This window comes from Ixodes scapularis, unplaced genomic scaffold (genome assembly GCF_016920785.2).
Source record: "Ixodes scapularis isolate PalLabHiFi unplaced genomic scaffold, ASM1692078v2 PGA_scaffold5__190_contigs__length_132052651, whole genome shotgun sequence".
Lineage (NCBI taxonomy): Eukaryota > Metazoa > Arthropoda > Arachnida > Ixodida > Ixodidae > Ixodes > Ixodes scapularis.
The window spans coordinates 47,101,677-47,113,964 of record NW_024609880.1 but is presented as its reverse complement, the minus strand read 5'-3'; the positions used below and the strand labels follow the sequence as shown (position 1 = coordinate 47,113,964).

At 48.3% G+C, this 12,288-nt stretch overlaps 1 protein-coding gene across 1 annotated transcript; it reads right to left on the bottom strand.

Annotated features, from left to right (window-relative positions):
• Positions 1 to 1,833: 1,833 nt before the first annotated feature.
• LOC8035936 (polypeptide N-acetylgalactosaminyltransferase 11) lies at positions 1,834 to 11,822 on the bottom strand. The gene is made up of 3 exons (XM_029975396.4): positions 10,677 to 11,822; positions 6,387 to 6,659; positions 1,834 to 2,232 (listed from the first exon to the last, which is right to left on the bottom strand). The coding sequence occupies exons 1-3, from the start codon at positions 11,604 to 11,606 to the stop codon at positions 1,942 to 1,944; spliced, it is 1,494 nt and encodes a 497-aa protein (XP_029831256.2). The 5' UTR covers positions 11,607 to 11,822; the 3' UTR covers positions 1,834 to 1,941.
• Between the last annotated feature and the right edge of the window lie 466 nt (positions 11,823 to 12,288).

Genomic DNA, 12,288 nt, shown 5'->3' with positions numbered 1-12,288 from the left:
AAGAGAGGGCAAAGAGTTGAGATCAGCAGGAATCGCAGAAACGTGCGTTGCAAGGAACAAAAACGAGACTACAGCACCGGCGTTGCCAGACTGGAAGGAACAGGGGAAAGTTATGCGTTGTTTATGGCGAAACATATTGAAGGAAATGTTTTTTAGATTTTCGAATATTCGTCGACAAACTATGGCATAGTAGCTAAAATTTCTTCGTACCATTGGAAGCAAATAAATTGGTCTTCAAGTACAATATTACTATATCTTGACTTAAAATACCATACTAGATCGATAACAACCAGCGGAAAAAGAGGATAAACAAAATGGCTGGCTTGTTTCACCGATAGATGGCGCATCTTATTGCCCAATCAAAAATAATTATTGTTGTTCTATATCCAGCCGTTTATTACAGTACCTAGGTACTTTTTCCTTCCTAGGCACCGTGGTTTACCAAAATGGGTTTACCATCGCTTCGAGAAAACCGGCCCTGGTGTGGTGGGCAAACGCTGACTTGTTTGTAAACGGTGTGTTGGATCTATAGAGGAATCAAATCCCGCTCACTGTAGTCATTGGCAGCACTAAGAAACGCAAAGCGCGGCCTGTTACGTTGATTAATATTCCCTCGTGATTCGTTCTTCTTCGTGGCTATTGGTTCATGCCGCGATCTCATTGATTGCGAAGCGTTAATCAGCCGTTCGGGACCAACGTACGCTCAGCGTTTCTTAATTTGTCGGTTACCGTAGCATTTTGTTGTCATCACAGTGAAATCGAGCCCTGACACAGATTTGACAGGGGTAATAGATAAACTTTCCAATAATTACTAGAGGGATCTACCAGGCTCTCTAGTTGTCCATGTACCACTTGAAGTAGAGGCAGTCCAGTCAGCCCCGGAGGGCCCTCCGCTCGGACACGTCCCCGGCGTATATGGTCTGCATGACGGGCATCTCCTTGTAGAAGACCTCCTTGTCCTCGTCCATCCAGACATGGAGTGAATGGTTCCATTCACTCCATGTGTTTGTGAAGCCTTTCTCGGGCTAAGGGCATTTCTGTTTTATCAACACAAGTACATATATTTACTCATAGTGTTAGGCAGCCATAGATTTGTTCGGTCGCGTCTTATGAGTATCTCAGTACTTCAACTAAGATCATTGTGAATTTCTATAAAAAAAAGATGCCATTGAGAGGTGGCATGTTTTGCCAATGTCAGCATCATGCGCTATTACCTGGGCGAAGGGATTAAAGAAATATTATTTTAAGACGGCCACCAATTGCAACCTAAGGAAAAATACAGAGCGCTGAGGTCTGCTGTATGGCGTATTAGTTGAATAGTTGAGCTTTAATGAATGGAAAATGAAATATTGTTTCTTCGTGATTCAAACGGCCCCAGGAGCCCAAACTTGCTTGTAACAAGAGTAAACAATATGCCTGGAGGTAATGTAATGTGTTTCTTTTTTAATTCTAAACTTTTACCTAAACATTCGCTCCCTTATCCTTAAAAAAAAATAATAATAAAGACAGTTGGAGTGTTTGCCACTGTTGAAGTCATAATGTGGTAACTATAACGCTGCGTATAATCAAGGAAATAATCCGAAATAATATGAATAGGACGCAGATTAAATGACTTTGCCATTATATAAACGTCTTCGGTGTTTTCTAAGCATGGTATTTACAATAAGAGAGAGAGAAAACTAACCTTGCATCAAGGAACCATAAGATGAAGATGATGCCAGACTGACGTATCGTTACCTTCTTAAACTGCCCATGCTGTACAAGAACTTTCGTCCAATGAAAAAAAAAAAAAAAAAGATTATGACAACCTATAATTGTTTAAAAATGCTACGATTGACAATCTCAAAATGGCTCAAATGTCATCAGATTATCATCAGTGTCACTCGGTGGCGCGAACTTTCTTTGCTCGTGGAACACAAGAACGCGCCCCAAAGAAAGGGTTCAAGCCGGAGCGCCCACGTCGCCGGACTGAGGCGTGTCCAGGGGCGGTACCCAACCCGGGTACACGTTATCCAGGTACCACTTGAAGGAGTGGCAGTCCAGTCGGCCCCGGAGGGCCCTCCGCTCAGACACGTCGCCGGCGTCTATGGTTTGCATGACGGGCTTCTCTTTGTAGAAGATCTCCTTGTACTCGTCCATCCAGACCTCGGCGGCCCGCTTGGTGTTCCGGGCGTGGCTGTCCGTCTCGTTGGGGATCGTGTACGGTCGGTCGGTTCGGAACACGTGGCCCACCTGCGCCCAATCAACTCCCAATCATATATCATCCATTATCCACCAGGGTTCAATGATAATATCGCAGGATAACCTGAAACAGACGTTCATGTTTCTTTGGCGTACCTGCCGATTTTAATTAATTAATTACCTGCCAATGTAATTCATTCAATCATTTAAGGGAGCCTTGGCCCGATCTAGGAATGAAGTGCCAAGTTGGGGTCGAATAGTTAGGATTTTTAAAGGGCCTCTGACACGCCAAAAAAATTCAAAGTGCCCGCCAGTGCCCTGTGTACGGCAGTGTACCGCAAGGTGTCGGGGCGGTCAGAAGGGAGGCATGCATCGACCTACGTCGCTAAATTGTGTTCGCCGGAAGTCACGTGAGTTTCACTCCTCGTGATCCCCAAAACCGTGCCTAAGACTTTTTTTTTTTTGTCTTCTCCACGAGCGATTGTAGAAAACGAAGTTTCCGTTCAACTAGCTTTTAATCACTGTACCGTTGGTATAGTTTGGGTGCTGTAAAAGTTGAGGACAAAGAGTCAGTAGATCGACGTGATGGAAATCAATGATGAAAGCGTTGCGAGTACAAGTCAGCGTACGAGTGCATGCCACCAGTCCGATAGTACAGAGCCATACTGGGCGCCAAACAAGCTACTAAGTTTTGAAGAAAAAAAAATTAGAACGCTTGCAGAAATTGGGATTTGTACCAAACGACACGCCCGATCGCATTGCTGAAGGTTCAGACACCGAGGTCGTCGAATCATCGGATAGTCTCCAGGCTGAAGATGTTTGCCGTTTAGAGAATACGAACTGGTGAGTGTCTGTGTACCAAGTACAAGTAAACGTCGAGCATAAAATACGTGTTTTGTGTAGAACATGAGCTGAGCAGAACTTGTTTACAAGATTCACTGACTCCTCTTCGTCTACCGTTACAGCAACATTAGGCGATGAAAATCAAATAAAAGAAACGCGGAAATGCGGAGAATGACAAAAATACAAGAAAAAGATATTACACGCGGTCGGGGTAAGCACGAGGAGTGATACAATTCACGTAACTTCCGGCGACGCCTCCCTTCTGACCGCCCCGACGTCTTGCGATGCACTGTGACGTAACAGTGTATCGCAAGATGTCGGGGCGGTCAGAAGGGAGGCGTCGCCGGAAGTTACGTGAATTGTATCACTCCTCGTGCTTACCCCGACCGCGTGTAATATCTTTTTCTTGTATTTTTGTCATTCTCCGCATTTCCGCGGGCACTTTGAATCGGGCTTCATATTTCTATTTTTATCAAAAAAACTACGCAACTCTAAAGTGAAACAATTTTTGGTGACATTCTGATACGCCATGTAACGCCTAGCATGAAAAAAATATTTTTTGGAGGGGGCGTGTGAGAGGCCCTTTAATGCGGCATTAACTGTCCCATTGAGCGAACCGGCGTTATCTGTTTTTGAAGCCCCTCCAAACGGTACCTAAACTCCCCTGTCCGAATGTAGCGAAGTCTGTCGTCTGTAGCAGCGTTTTGATGGATAGGCTCCCGTTGGCTCGGACGCGTCATAGTTTCAGGGAACAAGGCTCCCACTGGCTGCCGCGCGGCGTAGTTCCAAGGAACACCACCCCACAGGGAAGCACTTTCCATGGTGGCGCAGCGGCCCGGCCGCCGGTAAGAGGGAGCGGCTGGCCGCAGAGCCAGCAGAGCCCGCCCGGGCAGACTCCGGAGTGGTTGCACGGACAAGCTCAGCGGCGCGGTGATATTTGAATATTGGTTCTGGCATCACATTCATTTGCCCATTTTTTTATAATTATTCAGAGTTCAGAGATGCTAAACAGCATGCCGCGAATAGTAAAGCGATCGGGTATTTAGAAAACACAATGCCTTTAAGTTAGTAAAAAAAAAAATCGAGGACACTTAAGTACTTTTTATGAGTTGTGAATGCGGAAGCATGAATGCTGTTCTTCCGGTCCCTTAGTTCGTCCGCGACGTATACTGACGTGGACGGCCACGTTTCTCTACTGCCGAGGTAGCGGCCGACGGCTGAGCGCTCGTTCTCGTGAAGTGGCCGCGCCGCGCTGAGCTCGGCCGTGCAGCCTCTCCGGAGTTTGTCCATGCGGGCTCTGCGGCCAGGCCCGCACCTCTTCCCGGCGGCCGGGCTGCTGCGTGCGCTACGCCGCCATAGAGAGGACTTCTCTGGTGGCGTTTCTTGGAACTACGACGCGCGAGAGCCAATGGGAGCCTCGTTCTTTAAAACTATGACGCGCGCCAGCCAATGGGAGCCTATCCATCAGATTTAGAACTGTTACAGACGACAGGCTTAGTCCCATTGGGACAAGGGAATGTGCCGCTTGGCGCGGCTTCAAAAACTGATGACGTCGGTTCGCTTCATAAAACAGTTAATAATTTCGCAATAAAAAAAAATGCCGGCGAACCTTTTTAAGGAAAATGAATAGGAAAACCTTCTCGTATACCTTCTCGCTGTCCATTTGAAAATGCGACGAAGAAGCGACGTGCGCGGCCAAGAGCTTGGCTCTGGTCGGTTTTCTACGATTGGTCGGACGCAGGAAAGAGTTAAGAGCAATATCAGACTGTCAAATATGCCGGGCTTGGATGAAGAACGCGACAACTACAAGATTTTCCACCGTGCTTTTTGAACACACCATCGAGCTTGTATATGCTTGTGGAAGCCAGGATCAGAATTCGTGACGCCACGGTGAGGCAAATCATGGTCGTGACGTAACTGAGAGGAAGCGTAAGAGGGCAATGGCACGTAGAAGAAAAAGCCGTGCCTTTTCCCACCAAACGTCATCATATAGTGAATCAACTCAGCGCCGCCTTGTTTGTTTGCGTCGACGTCACCGCCAGCGCGTCGTGCGGCGTCTGACACAACGAGCGCGACGCTATGCGGAGCGCAAGTTTGTCTGCTTCTTTTGCAGGGGCCGTGGTCACGTCAGAACGCCGAACTCTGATTGGTTCTGTATGAAGGACAGTGGGTGGCAGCTGGCTTTGATGTTTACCCACTATCGTCTAATCATAGCCAATCAGAGCTCGGCGTTTTTCTGACGTCACCGCAACTCCTGGCCAGGAAGCAGACAACTTGCTCTCGGCATAGCAGCGGCGACGCCAAGATGGGCACGCGTCCGTCTGCCGCTTTGCGGCGACTCTCGTCGAGTTTCAGCGCTTTTGCCGCTTGGGGCGGCTCGGAGATCATCAAACAATGACGTCATTACGCGTGCCTTGTCCTCTAGAGGGCGCCGCCGAACAGTGTTGGCGGTAACGCGTTACAAGTAACGGCGTTACCGGAAACGCGTTACTTTTTTGGGTAACGTAGTGGCGTACTCGTTACTGTTTCAAAACAGTAACGGGTAACGTACTTTAGTTATTTCGAGTGACAGGTAACGGAGTAGTACGTGACTCCTTACTTTATCTTCCCAAGACTTAAAAAAAAAAATACTTTAATTTGTTTTCGTGTCGCCAAGCCCTGTAAATTTTTAAGTTTTTGGCGTTTCTCCTTGCGTTCTTTCTTGTGAGTGTTTAGGTGAAACCGTAAGAAAGATAAAGTAGTTATGTTCTGTTTCTGCATGAACATAACGTTTCTTGAAGTATAACACTTATGCATACCTGTAACCTCAAAACACTAAAATGTGCTAATTCATAATTTTAAAAAGTGATCAAAAGTAGCGTGTGTTACATTTATCGGTAACTGTAACGCTTTCCATTTATATTAAAGTAACGTAGGACGATGACACGTTTCTTTTATTTGCAAGTAACGAGTAACGTATTTCGTTGCTCTTTTTTTTTTTTTTTTGTAACGCCTACAACACTGTTGCCGGAACATCTAGGCGCCAATAGCCTCGCAGGGGGGGGGGGGGGAGCATAATCGATTCACGTATAGATGCTTTGAGCAGCTATGCATGGGCGGCGCCATAACCGACCTTAGTTTTTGCTTTCTCTTATTTCGTTTACTTCACTTCATCATTACCACAGCAGGAGAGGTTATTGACATTCTGGATTCTACTTTGTCCTTCTCCCCAGCAATGGCCATTCTGGAGACTCGTCAACGCCCGCTTCAGTGACTCGGCATCTCCGTAAGACGAGAGAAGGTCAGCAATGACGGTTGTAATCTGGCGCGTATGCAAAGCGTCTATACAACGATACGTCGCCCATCGAGCTTTGTCGGCTGACCTGCGAGCAGGGCACGACCACGAGGCGGCCTCCGCACATCCAGATGCGGAAAGAGAGCTCGAGGTTCTCTCCGCCCCAGCCGTTCATGCCGGGGTCGTAGCCGCCCATCTGGAAGAAGTAGGTCCTGTCCACGGCGAACAGTCCTCCCGCGATGGTGGGGCTTCGCACGGGCGTCGTCTGATCGGGACTCCGCCAGCCGGGCGGCGGATGGATCCAGGTGAAGTCGCCGTTCCACTCGAAACTCCCCAGCGGCAGGAACCCCATGTCCTTCCCCTGCAGCTCGCAGCACCAGCACAGCGAGTTTGGGAGACGTTGTAAATAACCATATAGTAGTCACTCACAGCTAGGGACCTGGCTTATTCTGTTTACGCTTGTTACTTCGAAAGTCGCTCTTCGGCGTTTTTATAGGCTAACGCCGCAACTGAATTCTACGCGGAGGGAGAATAAAATACCGATGACTCACCACACTTTCCGTTCGTTAAGCTGTCCCATATAAAGGCTGCAGTGGCTCGAGGAGCTTTACAAAGCTACAGCGCTCAAGTCTCGCTCGTTAACATCTATTATCATTTGACCAGAGAGCTAAACTTTTCTAGTAACCTAAGCGTGCCTGTTAGCGCCTTTTCGGAACGGGTCTTCTCTGTTATATAAGCTACTGCAAATAAATTCATGCACTGAAACTAAACGCGCATCATAGCTCGCATGTTTCAACTTCCAAGCAAACGTGAGAGGATCGGGGACTTGCGGGTCAAGTCTTCGAGAGAGAAATCCGACCCGAGCAGCAGCAGCGTACGAGCGTAACAGCAGCGCGGAAATGAAACCTCCCCCATTTTGCTCGGTCCATAAACTCCGTCGAGTCACGAATTACGAGCGAGAAAACGACTCTTTGCAACAGAAAGACGCACACGCACACACACTCATATCCCCCAAGGCCGGAGAGTGCAACTCCTCAGCAAGGGCATGGAGGACTCGGGACGACAACAACGGAAATGGGAAATGTCCGGAAATTGGCTAAAAAAGAAAGTACTTTGTAAACTTTCGGACGGCGACGATGACTAGCCGCGAGGCACCTGCGCCGACGGTCCGAGGAATAAAACACCTGCGCTCGATGAAGGACGTCTGACCAAGCGTGATGGTCGAGGAAGGGGCAGAGGGGGAAGCTGGAGCCACCAGAAAGAAAGAGACGAAGAAAGAGGGAGAGAGAGAGGAAGAGGGAAGGGGGTGGGAGGAGCTTGGATGGCCTTTCACAATACGCACTTTGTCGATCAAGGCTCTTTCATTGATCAAGTGACGTTCCCCTGGCTGACTTCCAGGTGTTTACACAAGGCAGCGCCGCAAATCACGAGGTACTGGTTTGTCTCTCGAATTCCTGGGTAATGAGTGTCTCGCGGGCACTCGCTTCGTCCGAGCCGTGTGCTTTTGGTTCGAGTGCGTGTAGCTGTTGACGGACTCCGGTCCGGCGGTGTGCGGTGATGAGGCGTTGGTGAGCCGCTAGACCCTCTTCAGCTATCATCATCCCGATGCCTGCCACGCGCTACGCACGAAGGCGTAAGGGTGTCATTGGAGACGATTAGGGGTGAGAAATACGTGCCGGGCGGGCGCCGCTCCGCTGTTCTGCTTAGGGTCCGCCGGGTTCCAACGGGCGCTGTCAGCAGGACGAGGCAATGACACATTTGTTTCGTACCGCTTAAAAACAAACATCACCCATTGTTAAAATAAAAGAACACAAAACAAGTAATACGTTTTAAGATATGCTTTGTGTGTTGAAAACATGTACATTACAAGAAGTTATTCTGCAATTGAATATAAAAAAAAAGCCCGCTGTGCATCTTAACGTTAGTTTTTTTGCTTACGAGATAGAGTTTTGTTGGTGGCTCGAACTACCCACGAAACATAGATTTTCGCCAGTGGTTCCAATATCAAGACACCTGAACAGGAGATTTAAGATAAAATTCAGATAAAAAGGTAACTAAAACTCTAGGTTTTTTTTTTTTCTATGATGAACATATTACTATATATTTAGCTCAAATTGTTGACCTGATGGCGCGAACCTGAAACGCTTTCTTGAGGTGCGTTTCTAAACTATGTATGTTTAGGCACCCATGAATTCTCGCACTTCAAAAACATTTAAATCGTCACGTCACGTCAACTATTTTACGTTAGTTTGTTTTTTCTTATCTCTTTATGGGGTTTATGACATCCGTCCAAGATAGCCACAAAAATGTGTTATATTACTGAGCAGCGTAAACGTATTTAGAACTCTGTAAACGAATTCCCGCATAATAAGGATGTTAAACACACACACACTGTAGAGCTGTTCGCTTATGCCTACACTTAGTAAGGGGGGTGTTGGTAAAAGCGAACAATTTAATAGTGTGGTCTAATTATCTACAAGGACTCGCTTTTGCTCTCTTTTTTCTCTTCCTCACCTCTCTATATTTTTTTTCTCTCTCTCTTCTATTTTTTTCTTCCCCACCATTGCGGTTCCATCCACCATCGGTGCTATTGAGCACTTCCGAGGTAACAATACTGCGGTGCTGGATTTTCTATAGGTATAGCTACTTGCGGTCAACGAGGGGTACAGTCTGGACTGGAGATCGCCAGCGTTCGGTCGCCACTCGTGCTGAGTCAGTGAGAACACCAGTACCGCAGTAGCGCAGTAGTCATCTCCAATCTTTGGCCCTCTTTGCCCTCCGATAGCTGGCAGAAAATCTAACACTACAGTATTGTTATCAAAGAAGTAGAGCGCTGCTGGCCCTCTCCCCTGAGCTTTTCTTTAAATTTATACACTTTTTTTCCCCCCTTTTCGCTACCATGGTAGGGGGGAAACGACGGGATATTTTGCCTCGCAAAAGATACAGGTCGTGCGTGAAGTTTCAGAGAGGTGTCATATTGTACGAAACCAAGAGCAGCCAGCACCGCTTCTGAAGTTATGTTCGAGCGTATCGTGCGGTTCACTGTCGGAGGAAGTATTTTTAGAATAAAACATAAGACACGTGACTGGTATGGGCGACCGAATTAGATTACTTTATGAAACTAAATATATACAGGATGTTTCCTGGAAACGCGGGTACTTTCGCTCATGCAAAGACGACGCCGCATCGCAAAAAAAGAAAAGCAACAAAAAACACACACACACACACACACACAAAAGCTTCATGCCGTAGTGGTTCGTATTAAAGGGCCGAAAGGGCCAATTGAGAAAAATTCTTAGCGTTCAATATAATTGAGTGATTAATTCATTTCGAGGGATCTTAAATTGTTAATTATTAATTTTAAAGGGATAGTTTCAATTAAAATCTTGCTGGGCATCATCGACAACTACTAAATGCGCCCACATCACAATGATATAAGGCGCGCGCAGCATTTTACGGCGTTCCGAGAAAACGCTAAATTTAAACGGGTTTGTGGGTTTATTTATTTATTTTTTTTTTATCGGAGCGCATTTTTGCGCAAGCAATCCCGGACCCGTCTCTAAAGCGCGCGACGTGCTTGCGCCGCCACGTTTCGCACATAACGGTGAGTCTTCACACTGGCACCGACGTCAAAAAAACAAACCTCATCTGACAGTCCGGACGCTTTCCTATCTTGCCTCTTCTGCGTGCGATGCACGCACGCACGCACGCACGCACGCACGCACGCACGCACGCACGCACGCACGCACGCACGCACGCACGCACGCACGCATGCATGCATGCACGCACGCACATATATAGAGATATATAGTTCAATCACTCGTTCACGTCATCAATTAAAATGGCAAGCAAGAGAGCAGGAACTATTCACACAGTACCGTTCGATGTAGTTTTGCTACGTTTTCTTACGTAGATTTGGGATGCGCCCGGGAGTCATCAGGACATCCGAGCTTCGCATGTCGGTTGGAAAGCTACCCCTTGAACTTGTTACCACGCTTCGTACGAAGCAGAGATGTTTCGGTGACTCGCGATTGTAACTCGACATAAGCCGTCATAATTTACGTAGTCAAACGCAGCCAGCCGGACACGACCACGACTCCAAGAGTGACCGGGATATTTGTGCATCCGGCACGCCAGGCTACTTCTTGAATTGGTTTCCGCGTGGCATACGAAGCACGGATGTCTAAGTTACTCGCGGTCGTACCTCGAAGTACGTTCTCAAAACGTGGCACGGTGCAGCATGAGAGGGTATTTCCAGTTATCCTTATTTTAGCGCGAAACGAAATTCTAGCGTCGAACGTGCACGCACAATCGCTCTGTGCCACCCATTCGGTAGAAAGCTCGGTAGAACATGCCAGTCCAGGAGCAGTACACGTACCTCGTGGGAGAAAGTATTCCCGTCGATGATGGTAATGATAGGGCTGGCGACCGTGGTTGGGTCATCGTTGACCGCGGTCACCAGAGGTTCCAGCCACTGGCGCGTCGCCTCGCAGTGCGAGTCGAGGAACACGAGCACATGTCCGGCTGCCTCTTTGGCACCCACGAGCCGAGCCCGAATCAGTCCTTCTCTGCGGGGCAGCCGCAGGAGCTTCACGAACCCCGGTCGGAAGTGCCTCTTGAGGAACCGGTACAACTGTCCCTTGACCTCAGGAAGGTCGCTGAAGTCGTCCACCAGGATGACCTCCCTGAGGATCCTCCTGGGACTGCGGTTCACCACGCTGTAGACGGTTCGGAGAAGCGCCGACAATATCTCGTTGTAGAAGGTGATGACCACGCTGACGGACGGCAGGTCCTTCGGGAATCTTAGAGCTTGGCAAGGAAGGGGTCTCAGATCGGCCAGGGACCGGTTCAGAGGAATGCGGTCGCTCACGTAGACGTTGAAGCCGGCCTTGCTGAACTGCGCGTCGGCCTCTTTCTTCTCGGCGCCGCCCAGGTACACTCCTTGGCCCCCGGAGCCCCAGTATTTGCGGAACCTGGCCATGAACTGTAGCTCTTCGGCGTCCTCTTCTACGACCTCGTCCGGATCGCCGTCAATGCCTGGATGTGGTGTGATGAGGGCATCGTAGACGTCGTCGTGGTGCGGACGTGGCAGTTTTGAGGTGTCTTCGGATACAGTGGAATGGCGCCTGTCATGGATGCCTCGCTTCTTAGAGGCGTACGACGACCGGTTTGCGGACCAGACGCTCGTCCAAAGGATGAAGAAGGTGACGGCAATCATGCAGGCGACTGACACCTTGAGGACGAAGCGAGAGCGACGACGTCGCCCACACATCCGACGCATCATGTACAGCTGGACCACAGAGTGCATGAATCTGTAAAAGACAAAACTACAGACCCCTATCAACACTCACGTGCCGATTCAAATAAAAAAAAAAAATCTGATCCACTGCGCAATAGTGAGACCACCGACACAGCGGAGCGTGCAAGTAGCGCGAGTGAGTAGCTTCGACTTGTGCTCCAGTTTCTCGTGCAGCCGGGACGCTATCGAACACAAGAAGCTCGCACTTGTGTCCACCATTGTGCAGGGATTTCAACAGAGGGCCCGCTTTCGAAAGGGGTCGAAAGTCCTTTTATGGTTTAGCGTGCACGCAAATCCTGCGTTATTTTTTTTTTCTATTTGCAGTGTTTTTTTAGTTATTTTGGTCGCGAGTGCTGATCGTGAAGGCTACAGCGAAGAACTAAACTCTACTTCATTTTCCTTTAACTATAACTTTGCACGCAGCGGGGGCCCCGGATGACCGAGCGCGAGATACAGGGCTCAGATGACACGCGGTAGCAGAGCCATCTCATCCTTACATATAAACAATAGCTCGCGCTTGTAGCCAAGAACACGAAGATCATTTCAGGCCAAATGCAGCCTTGTTCTTCTTTGAAAGTATTACTTATACAAAATTTTAAATACGCCCGCTGTGTTCAGAAATAGGCTGAATATGATCCAAAACATTCGTGAATGCCAATCGCACCTGACGGCTGTGTTTTTTGTTATAAAC

Excerpts from the sequence above, each read along its gene's own strand:
- LOC8035936 (XM_029975396.4), bottom strand. The coding sequence starts at position 11,606 with ATGCACTCTGTGGTCCAGCTGTACATGATGCGTCGGATGTGTGGGCGA. Across the intron at positions 6,660-10,676 it reads GGAATACTTTCTCCCACGAG|GGGAAGGACATGGGGTTCCT; the intron begins GTACGTGTACTG and ends TGCGAGCTGCAG. Across the intron at positions 2,233-6,386 it reads TGGTCGTGCCCTGCTCGCAG|GTGGGCCACGTGTTCCGAAC; the intron begins GTCAGCCGACAA and ends GATTGGGCGCAG.